We start from the raw sequence: 24124 nt of genomic DNA, 5'->3' as shown, positions 1-24124 counted from the left end.
TATCTTCAACGATCAAGTCAGAAAAGGAAGGTGAGTATCAAAGAGCGCCAGCTCATTAGAACAAGGGAGGCCTTGAGTAGAGGTCTAAAATCTGTCTGTATCTTAATGCTTAGCATATAAATATATGTACATTGGTCTCCATCCCTTTCGTTACAGAGAAAGCGTTTTCATGACCTGAAACAGGTCAAGATTCTTCTCTATTTAATACCATTCAATAGCTTCCCCTAACCCCGAGTATAGGCTGAGATCTGCCAACCCATCCAGTCTCAGGCTACTGTCTTCTTCCTATATCCACTGTGCTTCAGCCATTTCTTTCACAGTGCTTACCCGTCTACTCTGTGCCAGGAACTGTTCTAAGGGCACAGTAGGGACCCGCAATGAACAAACGAGGCCAACATTCTTTGACCTCCTGTGGCCTACATTCTAGGTTCCATGAAATTGTCTAACTTCTGCTCTTTCAGGCTCCGCCCCCATCCACATGCACACACACAGTTCCCTCTGCCTGGTCAGTTCCTACTTAACCTTCAAGTCTGCTCAGATACCCTTTCTCGGAACCACTGTGTGACCCCACCCCATAAAGTCAGGTACTTTTATTAAATGATCACATTAACTTATTTTTTTTGTTTTACTCACCACAATTGAAATAATGTATCACATATCCTTTTCTGTTATATCTCAGGGCCTACTTACCTCACCTGGCTCACAAAGGGCACTTAAGAATATTTGTTGATTGGCAAAAACATGGAATTTTACATATGAGCATGTGCCTTTCCTCTTTATGTGTGTATATAAACACTTTCATATTGTATCTCTCTGAAGCTATTTATCTGAGTATGTATTACATGTGTATATAGTTTGGGTATGCTTGCTTGGATGCATTCATTCACATGAGTACATGTGTTTACTTATGCATGTGTATACATACACATGTGTGCATGCATGTGTTTGTGTTTTTGTCTGATAACGCTTCCTCCCTGTCCGCCAACCCTCAGACAGTTGTGGTTTGCTGGAGGATGCTGGAAGCATGGGCCCTAGCCCACTCTGAGCTGACAGCTCAATAAAAGTATAAGCTCACTCAATGGCATTCCAAATGTCAGCAAACGCTGGCTTGCTCGTTCTGCTCCAGGGGAAGAAAATGGAGGCGAGAGAAGTGGAAATCTGACCCCTGCAAAACTGCTCTTCCCCCACGCAGCCCCCACCATCCTTTCCAGACAGGGGCAAGACAACATGGAGGAGGCCTCAGAGATAGCGTCAGTTTGAGTTCCAGCGTTTCACAACACAGCGAACCACACAGATGTTCTGTTTCCCGGTGCTTATCAGAGTTATGTTTATACTGTATGTAGCCTACTAAGTATGCAAAAAGTATGATGAAAATGTTTGATATAGTCTGAGAATTGCCAAAATGTGGCAGAGACATAAAGTGAGCACATGGTGGTGAGACAATGGCACCACAAACCTTCAATTTATAAAAAGTACCACAAACCTTCAATTTATAAAAAGTACCAAAAAATCAGTATCTGCGGGGTACATTAAAAATGGGTGAGGGGAGACATCGGACAGTGTAAGACATGAAAAAGAATAATAATTTATAAATTATCAAAGGTTCGTGAGGGTGGGAAAGGGAGGGGGGAAATGAGGAGCTGATATCAAGGGCTCAAGTAGAAAGAAAATGTGTTGAAAATGATGATGGCAACAAATGTACAAATGTACTTGACACAATGGATGGATGGACGGATTGTGATAAGAGTTGTATGAGCCACCAATAAAATGATTTAAAAAAACCCACAACAACAAAAACCCCGGCAATCGAGCTGAGTGCAATGCCTGTACTAGAAGCTGGGCATGCGGAGTTCAGTGCCCTGGTTCACTCCCTCTGCAGATCTGAGGCAGCCCAGATGACCAGGCTCCATCCTCCACCTCTTTCCCGAGGAGCAAAGCTATGCCAGGAACACTGAGGGGGCGAGAAGAGGAGGCAGGGAGGACAGCCAGCCAGGGCCCGGGTCCCACAACAGGAAACAAGGTATGGAGTAAGGCTTAATAATGCCCTCGAAACCTTGGCGATGACCTCTGCGGCTTTGCTCTTATCATTCCTTTTTAAAGAAGCAGGGAACTAGAGAGCACTGAGTGAATCAGCATCAGGGGTCAGAAAGATCGCCCTGGTCCCGGGCCTCCAGGGCACTGCGGCCTCACTGTTCTGAATGGCTGCTGCCACGGACCAACCCACATCCAGAGTGAAGCTCCTGGACTAGGGTAGGGTGCTCTGAGGCCTCAAGCACATCTCAAACATCAGGTGCCGGGAGGCAAGGAGGACGGCTAGACTCCTTGTTCTCAGAGCTTCCTAGTTTGCCTTCTTTTTTTTAAAAAACATTTTATTAGGGGCGCATACAACTGTTATCCCAATCCATACACACATCAATTGTGTAAAGCGCATTTGTACACCGTTTCTCAAAATAGTTTGCCTTCTAAGACAGTGGTTCTCAACCTGCGGGTCTCAACCCCTTTGGGGATTGAACGACCCTTTCACAGGGGTCACCCGATCCATAACAGTAGCAAAATTACAGTTATGAAGTAGCACCGAAAAGAATTTTATGATTGGGGAGGTCACTGCAATATGAGGAACTGTATTAAAGAATCACAGCATTAGGAAGGTTGAAAAACCACTGTTCTAAGAGTTAATAATCACAAGACAACTGAAACAGATCTGTAACTCCCCTGTACCTCTTCCCTCCCACTACAGCCCAGCACAGTCTTATGTAGAAATAAGCTGAATGGGCTCGGGACAGGCCACTCCCACCCCAAACCCCGACTTTGGGCCGGCAATGCAGCACAAATGCTGTCCTGAGTAGCAACGTCATCACATCGGTCAGTTGTGTTCCTGGCTTTCTGCCAAGTAACCTAGAGGCAGGGAGCTATCCACACACCAAAAAGTCTGGTGAACTTCACAGAGAAATCGTTCATGGTCAGCGGCTGCCTCGCCTGGCCGGGCCTTCACATTGCATTTACAAAGGCCAACCAGCAACCTCAGATGTACTCTGACAGCTGGCACGCCAACTTCCAGAACTGTAGAACTAGCCACCCCCGCGTGCCCAGCCAGCCTGAGAAGGCCTGCACGGAGCTAGCGCTCAAAGATCAGACATTTAGGCAGTCCTTCATTGAGCTCACATTCGCTTCCTCGCCCTGGTGGAACCACTGTGGGCAGTGAGAGAAACCAGCTTCGGTGTCTGGGCTCCAAATGCACGTCTGGAGGAAAGCACATGTGGACTCGGTTTCAAGCAGCACTGACAGCCAAGGTGCTGAGGAGGCTCCCAGCTGCTGTGGATTCAGCGTGGAAGTGGTATCTGAGCAGAATCTTGAGGCAAGGGAGAATGCCTGATGAAGATGATTCAGGGACATTTCGGGCCTGAAGGTACAGCCAAGGCGAGCCTCTCAAACAAAGACGAGAGGGAGCATAATTAGTTGTCCCTCAGCTGCTCGTAAGATGTGTGGGAGAGGTGTGTAAGGGTCAAAACACAAACAAGTCTGAGTGCCAAGGAAGGATGGTCCTATACACCAGGTGCAGGCAAAGGCAGACAAGCACTGCCATGAAGAATGGCTGCCTGGAACAAAAACTTACAAAACACTGTCTGCCCCTGGTCCTTCATGGGCTCTCTTAGCTCCACCCCCACCCCCACCCCCAATCATGCTGCCCTCCCGATCTAGAAAACCTCCTCTCCTCTTCAGAACTGTATCCTTCCTTCCTGGAATGCCCAGTTCATGCCAAATCTTCGGGATTCCTAGCTTGATCCACATCCACATTGGCCTCTCTTCTCTTGAGCCCCCTGAGAGTCACAAAGCTGATCATCAGCACGAAGTGCCTGAGACTGCTGTAGGGCTGTAGCCCTTCTATCAGTATAGTTTCTAGGAGTAAGTCTCTTTAGCGCAGTAGGCCTCCAGGTGCAGACAGCCTTCCAAAGCAGGAGTCTGGGAGTCTTATTTCTATACCTCCTTTCTACTGCTTTACCTAGAAGGGCAGTAGCTGCTAGAAAAGGCAAGATTTCTGGGTGACTAATTTTCGGCCAGGGCCCTCCACAGGGTACCCCCCTGCCCGCAGCCACAGCCTCACAACTCCCCAGGACTGCACTTGTGTCAGTCTCTTCTTTTCTGGGCTCTAGTTTCCATGGCCTATTTTCACATGAGCAAGGTCTAGGGCCAGGGAGGATCAGAGTCCATTTGAATGACCTCTACTCCTGAAGCCATGTCGGGTCAGCCAGGAGGATCAGAGGCCACACTCAGGATCACACCCAAGGAGGATATTCTCCTGGATGCTTAGTTACTGCCATGTCTTCCGTGAGTGAGCATTCCCCAAAAACCCCCTTACCTGGGACTTCTCTCAACATCTGGGTGGCACCAGGTGGGGCAGTGTCATATACTACCCAGTAGCCTGCTCCCCAAGCTGCTCCCCACTCCCACAACTAACCACCACCTTCCATGCATACACATGTGAAGTATGTACACTAGCTAGAGAGGAAGAAGGGATGCTAAGAGAAGAACAGAAAGAAAAGGAGAGGGAACAGATAAAAAGAACAACGAGGAGGAGGAGATATGAACCACAGGAGAAGCAGGGGTAGCAGGGACCTGTATATCTGTGTGTGGGTGTGTGTGGGGGTGGTGGGGGTGTGGGGTGGCGGTGCAGGCTGGTGGTGGTGGCGGCGGCGGCGGCGGCGGCAGACACAGTACCTTTTTCAGATTAATCCATTGCTTGAAGTAGTCCGCCACTGGCAAGCCCAAGTACTGGCACTGGCCTGGGAGCCTACGAGAAACAGGAGAGAGAACAGGCTGAACACACCTACCGGAAGTCCAACAGCAGCTAGGATAAACAGACCTCAAGAGGTCAACCCATTCACAGTGGGTCCCACTGACGCGGGAAAGGGACCCACCTCCAGCTCCCTGGACACTGGGCTCCAGAACAAGTCCTGAAATGCAAATATGACCATCTGAAGACTCTATCCAAAATAATATCAAAAGCTACTCTTTTATGGTGGCCGACAATATGCTAAGTACCTTTACTTACATTGCCACATTTAATCCTCAAAGTGACGCTGCTACTTTACAGACGAGATTCAGAGGATGATACAGTAGAGGCATGATAGCTCCAGGAAGGAGCCCTCAGGCCTTTCCAATGTACCAGTCTTGCACTATCGTCGTTGCTTTGCTACAGCAGCGGCAGAAAGAAGACAGAACAGAGAAAGGAAGAGCACCCATGTTAGAAACTGCTGGGGAAGGGTTTCTTTAGTGATAGGCCTGCAGTAGACAGAGAAGAGAACACAAAAGAGGACATGAAGAAGTCATAATTTAAACAAAAAGAGGGGTTTCCCCCCTTTAAATTCAAATTCATAAACGGTCTCTGCCCTCTTGTTGATGCTGTTTTACCTAAAGAAATTCATTCATGCTAACCATTACTGATGCCCAAGGAGGGCCAGTCACTTACAATTCAAAAAGCAAAATATTATCCCAAGTCGTATGGGCTCTATCCAGTGGAATGAACGATGACAGAAATGGGCAAAAACAGGCTTCAGGTGGCGCAGGGCCGTTTACACGGAAGGCTGGAAGAGGGTAGGCGCGGGTCATGGAGGGAGTGGAGAGCTCTGAAAAGTCTAAGAGGTCACACATAACCTTTTCTTGAGCCAGGCCCACCTCTACTACGCCATCATCGCATACAAGGAATCCACTAATACATGAAGTAGCCAGCTCACGTTAGACTGGCTTGGTTCTTGAAAGCTTCTTCTTTAAATACTAAAGTGAGACTTGGCTCTCTGTGGCTTCCATGCCTCGGTCCCAGGCAGTGTTTAGAAACTACCACGAGTGAGACTACCATCACTTCCGGGAGGAACCCTTCCGTGACCTGGGAGCCCAGAGTTCTCTTTTCTGGGCCACCCATCCTCAGCTCCTTCGAGAACTTCTCAGGAGACAAAATGCAATAGTCAGGACTCACCCCACCCACCCATATTTCCAGAGAGCAGGGCCCCTGAGTTTTCATCAAAATCTCTGATCCTCAAGTTCACACAAGCTCTTTTAGTCACATTTCACATCAGCCCCAGTCCAGATAAACTGTGATAGAAGCTTCTTTTTTAAAAAATATAGATAACTGGTTTTTGAGCTACAATGCAAGTTCTAATAGTGTCAAGTGCCACAGAGCAGTGGTTCTCAACTTTCCTAATGCTGCGACCCTGTAATACATGTTGCGGTGACCCCAAACCATAAAATTATTTTCATTGCTACTTTATAACTGCAAGTTTGTTATTGTTATGAATTGTAATGTAAATATCTGATATGCAGGACGTCTTAGGCGACCCCTGTGAAAGGGTCATTTCACCCCCAAAGAGGTCACGACCCACAGGCTGAGAACCGCTGACATAGACTTGTCAAGTAAAATGGGAGTTGACCCAAAACCAATGGCTCTGGCAGCCGGGAGATCACAAGCCACCTTGGTGAGCTGGGTATTTGGGGGGTGGGGGGTGGGGTGGGGTGGGGTGGTGAAGGTAGAAGCCAGCCTGGAATGTGTTGAAAGGTGAGAGGTTTTAAAAATAAAAAAGGAAACCACAAGTGCAAATTCCTTCTTCAGGAAGTTTGGCTCTGAGAGTCCAGTTGAAACGACTGATTGCACTCCAAGAAAGTTCACAGCAATCCAGCCCTCCTTCTATTATCCTTCAATTATTTGGCAAACACTAACAGGAAGCTTGCTGTCCACGTTTCAGTCAGTGTATTATGTATAATAAGGATTTTCCTCTTAAACATATAGATGGCACGGTGAGTGACATGAACTACAACCAGTCAAGTTCTAACCAGGGAAATTCTGGCTCAGCCCAAGAAGATGAAGGGGTTTCCTGGTGGGAGGTGTCCATGTGGGAACCAAGTACCAAAAATGTGAGGAAAGCTTTTTAAGGATGAAAGGACCCCTTAGGAGCTGCAGTGGAAATGTGGTTGCCTATGAAGCAGCCCTGTACTCTAACTGTTTGGATAAGGTTCTTACTTCTTTCCGTCTTTATCTCGTTTTCTTCAACCACAGTATTTGTGAAACTGCTTGCTGAGCTCCAGCTACTTTAGAGGAACGATATTAAGGCCTATGAGTAAAGGAGCACCAGAAAGGAAAGAATAGAGACATGAGCAGGTGAGGAGGATGGCCCAGCTTTAAAAGGTAAGCATCTTGGAACACCTATCTTATTGACTCTTCGCCAGCCAGCACGCTGCACTTGACACAGGAGCCCGACTGGCTCTGGGGAGCCCTGGAGGAGGGGGAGGTTCCCTCTTTCGTGGGATTTCAAGGGTGGAAGCCATAGAGATGGTTACTCAGGTAGTTTGGGGCTAGTTCAGTATGATCCCGTCTGTTCTTCTCTGAAAAGGACCTGTATCAAAAGAGCCTCACCAACGACAGACCCGACAGGCAGATGGCCAGGCTGGAGAGGCAGCTGCAACAGCAACCTCGAGGGCCCTTTGGGACCCAAGCCTGACTGACACATTGGAAACTGAGGAAATGACTCACTCAGGAGCTCTGGGCACTTACAGGCACACATGCAGTTTGCAGACGCTGGATACAACGCTCTGGGTTATGACCCTGTGGCTCTGTGGGTGGTTCTCGCCTGTGATTCCAGGATGCGAGCAGCACAGATAGAGCAGAGCCCAGCACCATCTTCCACAGCCACACGGCCAAAGGCCAGAACTTTAACCCCAAGGTGTCTTATGGGAACACAGCTACCCACCTACACACACACACACACACACACACACATAACAGAACCCTACCCTAGCTTAGAGAACACCAGTTATCCTGTGAGGAAGGTGGGTGAGAGTGGCCATCATCCCTATACAAGAGAGGACACTGGGGCTCAGAGAAGGAGAGGGGCTCGCTCGGGCATACAAGAAGAAGAGAAGAGAAACAGAGCCAGTCTTCAGCTGTGTGTATGCACTCAGAGCTCTTCAGAGTCCCTGGGAAGTCAAGGCCACACCTGGGCCCGAGGTTCTTTGGAGCTTAAGGCCAGGGTCAGTGAGCACCATGGGTCCACCAATTTGGAAAGGAAAAGGGCAAAAGACTCCCTAGCACAAAGAGTCTGATGTTGGGGGTTCCTACCACTCCTGATCCCAAGAGCCACTGGCAGTGGGCCCTGACTAGCCTGCAGGCTAAATGTGCAGGCAGGTTTATGGTGCCCAGGTCTCCATGCAGCTGGAATCGCTGGGCACAGAGCTCCCCAACTGCCCCAAACATCATCTGGCCATGCTTATTACTGCTGCCCAATGAAATTTTATGCACCGAGTCCACAGGTGTGACTTCCCCTTCTTTATGAGGGTCGGAATGACATCACTGATGGCCAATAGAAAAGAGCCAATTATGTCCAGACCATAAAAAGGAATGGGATTTTTTTCAAATCAAAACTTCCTTCAGCTTCATGATGCAAGGGGGGCCCCCTTCGATGAAGTCCATTCCCGATCCTGCCTGTAGGCTCTAAACCAGGCACAGGGTAGCTTTCCAAGTTCTGTGGGGCCTGGGGCCATAAGGAGGGTCTACCCTTGGCATTTCCCATGTGGGTCTGCTCTTATCTCACATTGGGTCACATTGTCAAGCATAACATTAAACCCCACCCTTGGGAAGGCTGTTGGCCTCCACACTACTCCATCCAGGAGAAGGTCAGAAAGATGGGGTACTTCGGAGGAGCTCCCTTGGTACCCCTTTCTGATACCCAAAACAAAATCGGCAGAGAGCCCTGACCCTGCTTTAAAAGATGACAATAGTATTAGGGAGAATAGGGATGTGAGGAACCTCCACCCCACAAAGCACAAAGGCTAAGAAGCCCTGTTTTCCCAGCATCACCCCACCCATCCCTCATTCACTCTGCCACCTGCAAATTGAGCCACTCTGGCTGGGCCCAGACAGCCCTGATGGCAAACAGGTGTGGCTAACTGAGCGCCAGCCAATGCAGGGGAGAAGCTCATTAAGAGAACACCACCCGCACTAATAGGTATGGCCAGGGCCATTGTGAGTGGGAGCGAAGCTTTGAAGATTAAGGCAACGCAGGGCTGGGGGGAGAAACGGAAGGCATGAGCCAAGGCCAGCAGCATCCATGGAGGTCTAAGAGGCAGAATGGCAGATAAGACACCAAAAGCCAGGACCAGAAGGAAAGCAGCACCAAGCCAAGATTTGGAAAAGCCGAGTGTTGGAAAAGGTCACAGACACTATTCTTGGTCTGTTTCGGTTTTCTCTTCAAATTTTACAGCCAACCCCAACTCTGCACACCCTCTTAGAGCACCCTCAGGCTTGTAAAGAGGAGAGGCTAGGTAACTCTCAAGCCTCTCTAGAAAGAATGCGGCGGTCAGTCCCGGGGCCTAGGTATGCACAGGCACACCAACCAGTCTATCCCGACCCACAGAGAAGGGGGCGTGTCAAAGAGCAAAGGTGGGCAGCAAGGAGAAAAGCTCTGCCTTCTTCAAAGTCACAGTTGAACTACGGAGGCAAGAAGAGCCTGTCTTGGTAAGAAGTAGGCCAGTGGAAGCCCACCAATCAGCCAGAAGGAAGATCCTGCCCAGGCCACATCTAAGGGGGTGGGTGGGGCTTGCTTCCAGGCAGGATTTCTGATGCAGACTTCTCAAGGCTGGCTGCCCTGCCACTCAGAACCACCACAATTTCCTCTGCCTCTTTCCAAGTCCCCCGGCTGAACCTCAGGAAAGGTGCCGCGCCCAGGGGGGTCCCAGTCCGGGAGTCCCACCGTGTCAGAGCCTCCACAATCAGTTCGAGGTAAGTCTGCGTCCAGCACGGACAGGCCACCCCAGCCGAGGCAGCACTTAGCTGGGGACAAAGCTCTTTGTCTCTCCTGTTTTCGTTCTCCCGCCCAGAGGAGATAAACAGACCCGGATGATAAACGGCCCGCCTTTCACTCTCACTTTTCCTCAAGTTGAGGAGAGGAGCTGGTGATGGATGGGCTGGAATTTGGTTATCAGGAAGGGCTGTCAGCCAGAGGTGCCTATCTCCTCCCCCACCACGCAGGGCATCATTACATTGTGGCATCGAGGTAAAATATGACCGAGGGGAGGGAAGGAAGGAAGGAAGGAAGGAAGGAAGGAAGAGGGGAAGGCTGGGCTTACACACAGAGCAAATTGAGCAACAATGAGAGCAGGCACGAGGCTGGGACGTTAGTTATCTGCCTGTGACACCTTTTATCTCTGCACAAATTGGTCCTTCCTCCCCCACTGTATCCTCTTATACAAACAGAGGCGGACACAACATGTCACCGTCGCAGCAGCGCAGCAATTTAACCCGAATTAGTGAGGGGGTCAAGCTAGGAAATAGGGGTTTCTCATTTCAGCAGGTTCCTTAGGGTCTGCTCTGAACCACCACGTTGGGGAGAGGGGGTAGAGAGAAGGCAGACTCATAATTGAATTCACTCACTTGGCTGCTGCTGATGTATAAAAAATTAATGCTTGAGCCTCCTACTTATCAAAGCTGGTTAGTATCCATCTCACCTGCAAGGCACATCATGTCAGAAGACACGGCATGGGCCCACCCCCAGCAGGGCTAGCCCTCAGTGCTTTAGCCAAGTGCAGGAATCAGCAAGAACAGGGGGAGAAAGGTGCTGCCCGGGAGCATCATCCCGGAACCAGAAACCTGTGCTAGAAACCTATGGGACAGAGGGCTGGGAAGACTGGTTAGACAGAAGGATGGGGGCAGGGTTACAGGAGGTGGCCACATCAAACATGGTCTTTGACAGATCAAGAATACATCTGAGTCGGCAGGCAGAAAAGGTATTCCAGCTCGACCCTTTCAGTAACCTCACCTGTACCCTAAGACAGACAGAAATATTCCCTCTCTCTCTCTCTCTCTGTGCCTCACATTGAGGATGCCAATAGTAGCATTGATGGAACTGACAAGGCCAAGAAAGCGAGGGGTACAATCCATGTCACAAAACAAAACATTTGTGAATTGTTGAATGGCAAACCAATTTCCCCTGTAAGCTTTCACTCAAATTGCCATACAATTTTTTTTTTAACACAGGGTGTAGAAGAACTTGACCTGATTCCCAGTGATTGTGGACCCTGGAGCTAGAAAAGGTCCCTGAGGGGGTTGACACAGAATATCTACTACATCAGAGCTCTGCCACACCAAAAGGCGACTTGGTCAAGTGGCCCTGTGTCCTTGGACAAGTTACATCACCTCCATGCCCTATTCTGAGGATTAAATGAGCCAGCTGACAGAAACATGCTTTTCAAATAAAGGGCCCATAGGAGAGATTCTGGCAATAAGGAGATATATAGCTAGAACCAAACTTTTCGTCTTTGGATTCATTTCCAGGCCACCTGCAACGAGGAGAGTACCTTGGTCAAGCAAACAGTCCTGGAGAAGCCTTGCTGGGGATGACAGGCTAAGGAGAAGTTCTAGAGTCAATTAACTGTAGAAATGACTTACAAGAAGCCTGGACCTGGGGGTCGAGTTTTTGTTTTGTTTTTATTTATTTATTTATTAAAGAAATCATTTTATTGGGGGCTCATACAACTTTTTTTTTTAAACATTTTATTAGGGGCTCATTCAACTGTTATCGCAATCCATACACACATCAATTGTGTAAAGCGCATTTGTACATCATTCTCAAAACATTTTCTCTCCACTTAAACCCCCGGCATTTGATTTTTTAAATCCAAAGAATCAGTACACAAGTACCGTGGAACAAAAGCCAGCGCCCCTCCCGCAGACCACAAATGTTCTACCACCTCTACCCAAACTGGTCCCCACTTATTTATGAGCATCACTGAGACGCTGCTCCCTCAAGTAGTAGAGACTGGTTGAACCCGATCCCCGTACACAGGGAGCTTCCAGGACCACCCAGAAGAAAACTGTGACATAAAGCATAATGATCCCTCTAGGACAGATGTCCGAGAAAGGGTCATCTCATCTCTGGCACTGGGAGGGGAAAGTTGGGGAGCACTTACAAAAACTTGGCTACACACACACACACACACACACCACCCCCACCACCCCTTTGTGCATCCACTTTTCTCCCCCTGCCCACAGCCCTGGGAGGAAGGCACTGCCAACTTCTCAGCCCGTGTTGCCCCCACACTTTGCTCCTATCCTCCTCTGGGACGGCTGCAGGTTACGATTCCAACCACAGGCTTCAGAAAGATGAGACCCTTGGAGCCTGCAAAGGGTCAGGAGAGAGTCCTGTTTGAAATACCAGCGTGACAGCTGGCTCCCTGTCTGTCTCTTCCCGCCCAGCCCCCTCCCCAAACTTGTCATGGTACAAGAAGTCTATAAGCAGCCCATCAGCTTTAAATATCAGCATGCGTGAAGCAGGAGCAGAGAGCGAGGGAGCGGGAGCCGCCGCACTGTCTGTCAGGGACACTAATGAATTTCACCACCAGCAGCCATGCTTCAGATGGGGCTGGGGCTGGGGCTGGGGGGTTTTCTAGGGAGAACTCTCACAGTATTAAAACATCTTTTCCCCGAGCTCTGTTAATAAATGTCAATGCAGAGCAGAGAACTACCACCCACCACTAGGACTTCAAGGAAAGGGAGGGGCTGGGGCAACCCCTGTGGTCTTCCCAAACAGGAAGGAGAATGTGCACGCGCTGCTGGAGGCAGCCAGCTGAGCTCCACAAGTAGGTGGGTGCCCTCTGGCAAGTCTCCCACCTCACCTGCCCACCTTCCTTCACGGCTTCTGGCTTCTTCGCAAAGGCAAAGGCCTGGTAGAGAGGACTAGGAGGTAGCGCCTCAGGCAGGAAAAGACAAAGGTTTCGGGGCCAGACTCACTCCCTAGCCACCTCATCCCACAGCTCCCTCTAGAGACCCAAGGTCAAGGGGTTCCAGGCCCTCCTTCCTGCCCTGGAGAGATGAGTAAAACTCTGGCACCAGTCTCAACAGGAAGCTACTTCCCCCAACAACACTGCAAGCCAGAGCCCGTTTTACAGTTGTGGAAACAGGATGACGGAGGTGCTGTGGCCTCCCTCAGATCTGGTGGTGCAAACAGTTCAATATTTGCCTACTAACCAAACAGTTGGTGATTCCAAGTGACTCAGAAAGAAGGTCTGGTGATCCACTTCCAAAAGATTCCACTGCAAATCCTATGATTGTTTTTAGAGGCGATGGAGTCCGAACCCCAACCCAGGTCTCCTGAATTCTAAAGACCCCATTCACTCCACAATGCCACACAGATCCTTTAAGGAAGGGCTGACCACCTCAGTATCTCCTGAGTGTCCTCTGCTGTCCAACCTTGCCTCCTTCTCCACCTCCTCACATTGGGTCATATACACACCTCTAGCCTGGTATGGGCCACAGCTGCCACATAGCACAAGGCTGGGCTCCAGGCCAGGGTGGACCCAGCCGGGCAGAGAAAGCCCTGGGAGCAAGCCAAGCCATCACCTGGGAGTCTCCACAGCTCAGAGGGCATGGCTGCAGGCATAAGCCTTCCCTGGGGTGCCCTCTGCACAGCTCTGATCAGCAGCGTCTGGTCTGGCAGCGACCTGCTGTGCAGGGGGCAAATGACATTTAATTTCCTCTTGTTTTCCCCATGGTACAGAAGAAAGGCCGTCACCTGCGTCTGGGTCTGGCGGCACAGCTGGAAGTGTTCCCAGACATGCTGCTCTGGAGAGTTCCCAAACAGAAACCAGGATGCAGGCGGGTGCAGAGGGACACCCCAAAGGCTGAGCTGCTGGTCCTCCCAGGGAACATCAACTCTAATCCCCACTGCCAAGCACGTGCTCCGAAAGACACTGTCCCTGTACACAGTGGCTCCCTGCCCCACTGCTTCTTAGCCTATTTGCCAACTATCTCCAGGACCATTTCACCCACATGGTGCCCATGAGTGAGCACAGGAAGCACACAAATGCCGGCAACACGCCATGGGATGGTGTAACATGCACCTCACTCTCCAGTGAAACGCCAGGACAAGCCTCTCTCCCATGTCCTTCCACAGCAACGCCTCCGGGGAAATGGGAGCACAGTGTCCCCCCTGTTGTAACGGGACTACCACCCAGGGCCTAGCCAGAGCTCTCTCCTCAGATGACAGGGCAGAAGCCCCAGCAGACAGCAGGGAGGCGAGTGGGGGAGAGAAGACTGAGCGGGAAGGGGAGGTTTCCAGGACACTGGAGGCCATGTCTCAGCTGACAGATTACCTTCTTCTCGGCCAGGGGGATCAGGAGCCCCAGCACAGTCCTTGCTGTCTCTAAGGCACCTCACCGATCCCCAGCTCTGAGTCTCCACCTGGCCTGTGGCTATGTTGACCCTGGGTCTTGGGTTAACTTTGCCTGGCCTACAATGCCCTCTGGAGGTTCTGCAGAGAGCCATCCTCCTAGTGGTCAGGTTCCGGGATGTAGTCTGACCTCTGCTCTCATACAGACATTCAAGGACACAGCTGTTTCCCTAACTCTGGATGATTCCCTCTGCCCTGACTCCAGCTCTCCTGACTCAGTCAAGGCCGTTGGCTTCTACAGTCAGGCTTCTGTTCTAAAAAGACAGACGGCTGGTTCTGCAAGGTGCACTGGGTGGCACTGTCAAGTGAGCACTGACTGCTAACCACAAGGTCAGCTCCCAGGGAGAACGATGAGGCAGTCTGCTCCCATAAAGACGCACAGCCTTGGAAACCCTAGGCAGTGTCACTGTGGGCCGGAATCCCTCAATGGCAGTGGGTGTGTTTGGACTGGGTGGGGCTGGGAATGCTTTTGGAACTGCTCCGTGGAGCTGCAGGCTTCTAAGGAGGTGCACTGGGCCACTCTGTAGCCTGGAGAAGAAAGAAGAGGCAGGGCCTTCATATTTATGTATTGTAATACTGAGCTTACTTTAATATTGTAGCCCCCAAACGTTCTCTTTCAAAAGGTTTATTGCTAAAAAATACCATCCATTCTCTCTCTCTCTCCTTTTTGGGTTCTCTAAGCCTTTGCTTTGGGTCTTCTTCAGTGTTCTGGTAGCCTACCGTAGCCACCCTGTCACTAGCTATGCACTTGACAGTTTCTTCATCCTTATCACCTGGTGGTCCCTACACACCCCAGCACTGTACTTCCTATGCTCCAAGCAACCCTCAATGCAGGTGGCTGCTGGAAGGCCAGCCCTCCGGGGGTACACTATGGCTGCCACCTTCAATGACAGTTTCTATCAGCTGCAGTGGCAGCGGGGTGGGGTTGACTATCTAATATTTACAAGAAAGAAGGTCCCAGTGAAGACAAGTGGCCCATCGTAAATCAACAAATGCAGTCCACCTGCCTGTACTGCCAATCATCTACCTCAACCTCCATAGGCCCATGTAGACATCTGCATTTGGCCAACCTTTGCCAAATATTCCAATAGGAAATATAGCTTAACTCTCAGACCTTGGTTTGGTTTCTAAACCCTGAATGAGGGGCCATGGGAAAACACAACGTTCCTCGACTGCTGAACATTCAAGGCTCAGTACCCTGGGGCTCCATGTGGCCTACAAAGAAGCCATTAGTCCACAACTCTGGTTACAGGACTGGAAATGGGCAAAGCCCTTCAGCCCACCGACCAAAGAAACCAGCCACCTGGGCCTTCTTCTGCAGCTGGCTGTGGAGATGGGGGAGGCAAGGGATGTGCTCTTTCTAGCTACGGCCACTTGTTAGTAGGCTCTAGATTCCCTCATCCCCGAGGAAAGGAAGGTAGCAGTGAGCTCCCCCCACCCACCGCAATGCCTCCCAGCAGGGCCAGGGAGGACAGCCATTAGTGTGTGCCTCAGCAGACAATAGGGAGGAGAAGTCTCCAGAGCAAAGGACAACTGCAGCAATTAGAATGCAGGGAGGTTCAGAAGCTATTTAACTGGGTGACCCCTGAGGTCGCTGCATCTGACTCCCATCCCTGGATAAATATTGTATGAGAGGGGAGGGGTGCGTGCGCCAGCCACCGGCATGCTGCTCCTCCTCCTCCTCCTTCCCTACCCCACACGCTGCCTGCAGCCACGCACAACACGAACATTATTTACAGCCCTGACAGTCAGAGCAATCACTCTGCTAACCAAGAGGGAATGGACAGTCAGCTTACCAAAAATTGACTATGGCAATTTAAGAAGAAACCAGGAGTGATGGGGGAAGGAAGGGCTCAGAGCCGAGATGGAAGGTGTCCCCCAGACTCGGGGTCCAGATGAAGCAAATGCTGTCCCCACCAAGTGCCATACCACTAGCAGGTAAAGCCGATCCCACCAGCAGACAGTCAATCAGACCTGGAGCATCCATCCCATTCACCTGCGGGGAGGCCACAGAGCGGAAGAACTCCCGATCGAGTCATGACTCAGTGTTCCTTAGCAAAGAAAGGAGCCCCAGATCCCTGTCCATGGGATGCCAGCCAGCCACAGTTTCAGCTGGTCCCTGAGATGACCTGGTGGGAAAAGGCCAAGAGCAAGCAAGTCAGGCACAGCAGGAAGGGGTCAGGGTAGGGGGAGAAGTGGAGAGAGGCTGCGCCTCAGCCCCCATGTGCTGCTTCTCCAGTCCTGCTCTAATGCACCCTGACATGCCTCTGAAGACAGAGAGCTGCTTGCAGTCAGCACCGTGATTTGTTAGTAATTATTTCCATGGTGTCACATTGCTGTCACTCTGTTAACAAAGAGACAGGCTGCCTCAGGCTGCCTGCAAGAACGAATCTCAGAGAAAAAGGCCTGTCAGGCTCCTGGGAGGCTCTGGGCTGGCTGGCTTTCTTCCCCAAACCAACATCCTCCCAGGCTTTGGAAGAAACACTTTCACAGCACTATCAAGTTGGAGTTGTGTCACCTTTTAGCCAGGGCTACTGAGAATTCATCCCACCCACCATTCCCCAAACCCCACAGTGCTATGCTCCCAGAGTCCACAGCCACTGGCATGGACCACAGGGCCAGCTGAAGCCTTGAACTTCCTGGTCCTCACCTCCCATGACCCTTGCTCCCAACTCTTCCCCCTCACTGGGGCTTTTGCTGCCTGTCCCATGTTCATAGGAACCAGACCAAAGAATCCTAATTCCGGCCAAACTGAAGCAGCCACCCTCTTGGACTAGATGATGAGGAAGACTATGATGGCAGGGCCTTCTGCCCTTCTTGAACCAGCCAATCACAATACACGAATGAAGCTGTTCCAGATGCTTGTGCATCTGGGTGGAGATTTGTACAGGGCTGCCCATCTTCCCCACGGCCTGGATCTGCCAGCATCTGCGCCAGGAGAACTGGTGGTTTGCTTTAGCACAAAGTAATGTCTCCATTACCCTGGCTGGGAATTAGAGGACAGATTGGCAAGCGCTGACAAAACAGAGGTCACTCACCTTACAGGCATGGAAAGTTGGAGATTAATTCTCTCCTCTCACTGAGGACATCAGACTCCTGGATAGTGGAGGGCAGCACCAACACAGAGCAACCCTTTCCTTGCCAAGGAGCTGCCACAGCTGAGGGAAGGTGGAAGTCCACAACCCCTAGAGAGGCACGAAGGTGGGAAGGGCCACTGCCACGTAAATCCTGTAGAAGCCCCCAGTATCGCGGATCCTGGACAGCAGTAAGAGCCCACTGACAAGAGGCTACGGGGAAAGTGGCATGGGAGGGCCAGGGAGACGGAAACTTGGGGGGTTGGGTGTCTTTTGGTTTTAAAACTCTGCTGTACCCTCCACACCTAAGACAGTGCACGAACAAGGCACAAAGTGGGTATTTAATAAAGCTGATCCGTAGCGTTCAAAAGTTACATCTCCAGGCCCAGGACTAGGCTCTCCTCCCTAAAACAGGAGTTCAGAGAGAGGGTGGCCAGTGCCAGTACCAGAACATAAGAGAAGACTCCATGGCCGCCAAGGGAACCGGAACCTATTTTTTAAAATGCAAAGGATTCGGACAAGTTGATGGGCCTAGGGAGATGCTTTTATTGGACTGAGCATTTACACGCTCATTCGACAAACATGTACAGGGTACCTTTAAAAGGTAGATAGTCCATCAAAGGAAGAATTAATAAGTTGTAGAATGGTCATACAACGGAATACTGCACCCAATAAAAAGGTTAAACTGATGAGTTACATGAGGGAGCTTTAAAAGAAACTGTGGAAAAATTGAATGAAAGGGTAATGGGATTTTTCCATGAGTTTTTTGAAGCCCCTTCAGACAACATGAATGAATCTTGCCTGTGTTGAGAACAAGAAGTCAGACTCTGAAGAATAAATCTATGAACATACTCCTTATATGAAGCAGATTCAAGTCAAGAACCAGCAAAACAAACCGAAAGTAACAGAAGTCAGAAAAGTGGTTACCTGATTGTGTGTGTGTGTGTGTGTGTGTGTGTGTGAGGGGGGGTGTTAAGGAAACTTTCAGGGATACTGGAAACTGCTGATCCAGGTGGTGATCACACAGGTGCATAGTTCCATAAAAATATACGGTGCTGTATACTTTACGATGGTACCCTGTTCTACCTATTTATACATTATTTTTTTTATAGACCAGAAAGTGTTGATGATAACAGTTAGTGTTTTAAAAAACACATCTAAAAAAAATATCTCACTCAAAGGGAAATACTGTCCAGAAGTAGCATGCGAGAGAGAAAGAGAGAGAGAGAGAGAGAGAGAGAGGGAGAGAGAGACACCCACACCCACACACCCTTCTCTGAATACATAGGAAATGTAGCCGGGTCTTAGGCCAAAGAGGTTATGGCCTGGCAGGAGGCTTCACGTAGCCTCTATCTCAAGCCAGGCACACTCATGGGAAGAAGAGAGGAATTAGTCAGGTCATGCCCCAGCGGGTTCTAGGGTGCTCTGAGGAGCCTGGCAGGGTGCCTGCCAAAGAGCACAAAATCAGCTTCCAGAGACTGCCCTGAGGGGCCACAGGTACAGAGCCCAATGTGTCTTCCCAACGAGCCAGGGAGAGAGTGGTGGAGCCACCACAACGCTGGGCTCGATGCCCACACCTCCTTCTGGGCCAGGGGGCTCCAGAGCCAACCAGGCTAGAGCCTAGGCAGCAACACTTGCCTTGAGATCAATGAAGCCCGAAAGAGCCATCCAGCCCTGTCAGAGGACAACGCATGAGGCTCCCACCATTATACACACTGCAACGCCTGTTCAGATATGAAGTAACACATACCTCCACGCCTGGGGTTCCTATAAACCACTAAGGCAATTTAGATTCACAGGTGGTGAGAAAAGGTGGCCACTGGAATCCCATCCTTCCACCTATATTCACAGCTATCGAGCCAACTGGGACTCAGAGCAACCCTAGAACAAAGCAGAGCTGCCCTGTGGGTTTCTGAGTCCGACTCTTCTTTTTTAAATTTTTTATCATTTTATTGGGGCTCATACAGCTCTTATCACCATCCATCCATCCATTGTGTCAAGCACATTTGTACATTTGTTGCCATCATCATTCTCAAAACATTTGCTTTCTACTTGAGCCCTTGGTATCAGCTCCTCATTTTCACCTTCCTTGCCTTTCTCACCCTTAATAATTTACAAATTATTACTTTTTCATGTCTTACACCTGTCTGATGTCTCCCTTCACCCACTTTTCTGTTGTCTGTCCCCCAGGGAGGGGGTTATAGGTAGATCATTGTGAGCGGTTTCCCCTTCCTCCCCCACCTTCCCCTTACTCTCCTGGTATCGCTTCTCTCATTAACGGTCCTGAGGAGTTTATCTGTCCTGGACTCCCTGTGTTTCCAGCTCTTATCTGTACAGTGTGCATGCTCTGGTGCTATACTGCACCGACTGGCTCGTCTCCTCCCCGAGTCCAACTCTTTACAAGAATGGAAAGCCTCATCTTTGCTTGGTGGTTTCAAACTGCTGACCTTGCAGTTAGCAGCCCCATGTGTTCTTCTCTCACTATACCACCAGGCCTTCAGAAGTCAGAGCACCAGAGACGCGGCTTGCAAAAGAGAGGCCAGTTATTGTCCAGATGACGGAGCCTCTCCGCTGGCCCCGGGGCCATCTCCTCCAGGTCCCAAGTCCTTCCAGAGCAGACTGTCCCCCAAAGGGCTCCGAAATAGAGCAGACTGGGAGAGGTGCCTCCAGACCTGAGGTCCAGGACCACATGGAGAAGAGTGCAGGGAGCCCAGCCTGGGAACCAGGAGCTTGTTCTGGTTCCACAGAAGCCTGCTCCTGCCCTAAGGTCTTCTCAGAGGATAATGGTAATCTCCGGCTCGTTCTAGCTCCGGGATGTGTGCAGGAGAGGGCTTTCACACGTTCCTGAGTAGGCCAGATCCAGCGGAGGAGGTGGGGAGGGGGCACCCCTCACTCCTCCAAGCCCAAGAACTCTCCGGCCCAAGGAGCTGTCAGGCTAACGAGGCTACCCCCACCACCACTCCATCTGAGCGTGGCAGGCTGTACCGCACCACTGGCTTCAGGTGGCTCTTCTTTAATTAATGGCATCCCAGGCTCTGCAGGGAGCTTCACCCCACAATGAATGGCCCTCTCTCATTAGAGGCAGGCCTGCCATGATGTATTCAGGGCGAGGGCCAGGATTCATTTCCCTGTCTATGGGTCGGAGATGGGAGGGAGGAGAGGCAGCAGCAAGAGATTTATATCGAGTGACTTGGATTAGCTGCAGCTGAAACATGACCCCATCAACTCAAGCTGCCTTCTTGGGGCTAACCCAATGTACCTCTGCTGACGAGAGGGCTCTAGGGAAGGGGAGAGTAGGGCAGAGGGTCTGGTTCCCATTCGCCAAGGGCTTAGGCTACAGCACGAATGCCCAGAATTCCTCTACAACCTCCACATCCACAAACCCATCTCTCTCTCTCTCTCTGTCTCTCTCTCTCTCTCTCTCTCATACACACACACACACTTCTTGAACGCCGAGGGCCAGAGCGGACTCTGAGCCGATCTGGACCATCTCGAGGCTCTTCAGGCCTTGAAGCTGACCCACTGACCTCATAACTGTAAGCCGGAGGCTCTGACCAAGGCCCCCAGCTGGCTCTTCTGTTTCGGTAGCAACACTCCCACTCCTTATGCAAGAGCAGGAGCTCACAGCATAATAATTACTACACAGAGAGCAGATGCCCCTGTAACTGCGGTCTGGATGGGACCCAAGTGTGGTCTGCCACCGGGCATTTCAGCACTAGGGAAAAGACAGGCATCAGTCGGGCACAGAAAACATGCTGTCAGTCATCACCTCCCGATGGTGATCCCAAGCTGAAACCCACCCTAGAAACTCTGGGCAATACCACTCTCCTGCCCTTCATCTCTCCCTGGATCAAGGGGGAGAGGGGAACTGAGGCTTCTGGGCAAGTAGGAACACTTGGGCCTTTGGTTTCCCATGTTTCTAGCACACCTCTCAAAAGGCTACCTTACACTCCGATTTTAAGGCACACCAACAGAGTGCACAGTCCTACAATCTGCCCCCACCACCTCAACCCAAGCAAACCTCACCAAGCTGGACTTTCTGCTTAGCTTGTGCCCGTGTCTACTTCAGGACTAGTTTTCTTTCCATGCCTAAGAGAGCTGGAGGGCCAGCCTGCACTTGGCCTTGCCAACCCACCAGAAGGTTGCCGTGCAGGCCAGCTGTGGCCTAGGAGGGCCAGGGCGGGATGCCTATCATCTGCACACACACCCGCTCCATGTCAGCCCGATTCTCCCGGGCTTGTGGAGGAACACGCATGTACCTTTCCTTCCCGACTCAGAAAGAGATGTAGCTCAGTTCTGCTTTGCTAAGCCCTATTTGGCAATGTGTCTAAACACATGCAAACTTAATTAGTTCAGGAGGGGAGCCCAAGCGCTTGCAGTGACAGATAAAAGTAATGGGAAATGAGACAAGTCGGGACTGGCAGGGAGTTCTTACTCAAGCCCCTTCCCCCAGCAGGCTGCTAATCAAAGGTGATGCAGCTCAGTGCTGGGACCAACCGGCACGCCATGGGCAAGGGGCAGCAAGGTCTCATGAGCTTAGCAACATAATGAAATGCCCCACCAGTTTCTAAACACAGCCCGATGGAGATGTCCTATGTGATGTTGGCCATGGTCTCCTTAAAATAGACCTGCTGATGCACTAATTTGTAGCCCGGCAAGGCGGCTGGCCGACCCACCCCAGGGCCGTCAAGCAGACGCCAACTCATAGCAGCCCTGTTTAGGAGTCGGAGTCAACTCAGTGGCTGTTGAGTTTGGATTTTGGTTTTGATTAATGGTGTGTACACAACCTCATCATTCTCCTGTGGAGCAGCTGGTGGGTTTGAACTACTGACCTTCTGGTCAGCAGTCCAACACTTCCTTACCCAACAGCACCACCAGGGCTCCTTTTAAGGAGACTATTCCGACTCACAATAACCCTATGGGACAGGGTAGAACTGTACTTGTGGGTTTCCAAGACTGTAACTCTTTACAGAAGTATAAAGTTCCACCTTTCTCCCACAGAGCAGCTGGTGGTTTCTAACTACTGACCTGGTGGGAAGCTATCAGGCAGCCTTAAATCACCTGCCAACCATGTCCCCATGATCAATCACGTCCAAACCTCCACCAACACCAGATCAGGAACCGGCAGCCTAGGGTGCTGGGGAACATCCTGAGGCTCTGCCACTCAGTGCAGAGAAGGGCCCTCCCATAGTACCACCGAGTCACAGACCACAAGCAATAGCAGCAGACAGATGGTAGCATGGTTAAAACAGGGTGCTAGAGTCACACTGCCTTGGTTCAAATCTCTGCTAATAAATGGTGTGTACCCCCTTGACAAATTACCTATTATTACCTCTCTCGGTATGTCATACGATGGTGATGAGAGTGAAATATGTGCAAGTAGCGCAGCAGGGATCTCGGTATGCATACCGAGTAAGTGCTCAATACGTTAGGTGGTGGCTCTCTTTAATGGGATATACACTCTTTAAGAGCAGTCCGCGTCTTCCGGCTGAGAGGCACCAATCTGAGAAGGCCCTCACCTTGCTCCCAGGACCAAATTTACCCTCCATGACCTAGGACCCACCATGGGAGGTCCGAGACACAGTGGTGACAGTGAGACATTCCAGGGGCTCTCTGAGGCAGGCTAGTACACAGAGGACAGTCACTACCCCCCAGTGCCCTCCCAGGTGTGGGGCCCTGTCACAGTGGCACTTTACCCCTGGCAACAACAGTCTCTGCGCACCAGGAATATAGGCCACTTGGCCACTCAACTTCAGCCCTGATGGTGCCTTAGTAGTGCTGGATGAGAGCACTCCCCACAATGCACACAGTGAACATGCAATCTGAGCAAATGCCTGTGTCTCCACACGTTCTAAACCTGAAGGGCTCCAAGTCTACATCAGACTGCAGCTCCAGAGGGGTGTGGAGGAGGCACACCCTACGAGGCAGGCAGAGAAACAAGTGGGGCCAACGCCAGTCCAGTGTTCACACATTCAAGCTCCAGTGGAAGGGGAACCTCCCATCCCCAGCTGGGCTAGACGCTGGGCCTAGATGAATGTTCTCTCTAGATTCTGAGCAGGCCTGGGACCCTCCTCCACCAGGGTGCAGTGTCTGATCATCCTAATTCGCAGCAAAGAGGCTTCTTCCCAGAATGTACCGAGAACTAGGTCGTTCCTCATGCCAGCTCTTTCTCTCCCATCTTTCTCTCTTCCTAACTCTGAGAGAAAGCCTTCTGGCCTCACTTGCTCAGCTGCTCTGAGCTATTATTCAGCTGGGGAAGCTACAGGTGAAACTCTAAAGTCCGCAAGGGTGGCACCTTGCAGGAGTCACTCTACCCCAAAGTTGGGACCCTTTTCTGGGTACATTTCCCCGGTGGATGGCAGAGAACAGGAAAAATTGGTGGAAAACCACTCAACCCTGCTAGAAGCCTCAAGCAATACCAGGCAAGGAAAAGGCATGATTGGTCAGATGGGGAAGGCAAGCCACCCAGGGACCAAACCCACAAGAGGGGTTGTTTCTTCAACAAGGCTCGAAGGAACATGAAATCCACATCCACTAACCCAAACCCCCCTCAGGAGGTCCTGCAGCTGCAGCAGCAAAGCCAATGTGAACCTGGAGAATCAACTCATCGGGCTTTGACGAAAGAGGGACATAAAATGACTTTGTCAGGATGGGAGCAGGTTTCTTCTCTCCGGTGGGATTTCTGCTGCCACTTCAGTTCCCCTTTCTCAGCGCCTTACTAATCAGGTCCTCCACAACAAGTAATGCGACGAATGCCCAGAATTCCTCTACAACCTCCACATCCACAAACCCATCTCTCTCTCTCTCTGTCTCTCTCTCTCTCTCTCTCATACACACATACAC

At 50.8% G+C, this 24124-nt stretch overlaps 1 protein-coding gene across 3 annotated transcripts in view; it reads right to left on the bottom strand.

The window, feature by feature from the left end:
* The window catches only part of ERI3 (ERI1 exoribonuclease family member 3), a 143924-nt gene that overhangs the window by 73224 nt on the left and 46576 nt on the right, over nt 1-24124 (bottom strand). For all 3 annotated transcript variants that reach the window (XM_004699483.2, XM_045291988.1, XM_045291989.1), the window contains one exon: nt 4717-4789. In XM_004699483.2, coding sequence (XP_004699540.1) covers nt 4717-4789 — 73 coding nt within the window. The remainder of the gene's footprint in view (nt 1-4716; nt 4790-24124) is intronic.

The sequence above is a fragment of the Echinops telfairi genome, unplaced genomic scaffold (assembly GCF_000313985.2).
Source record: "Echinops telfairi isolate 266 unplaced genomic scaffold, ASM31398v2 ScPeMD7_443;HRSCAF=831, whole genome shotgun sequence".
NCBI lineage: Eukaryota > Metazoa > Chordata > Mammalia > Afrosoricida > Tenrecidae > Echinops > Echinops telfairi.
The sequence above is the reverse complement of the archived record's forward strand: the minus strand, read 5'-3'. Positions and strand labels throughout refer to the sequence as shown.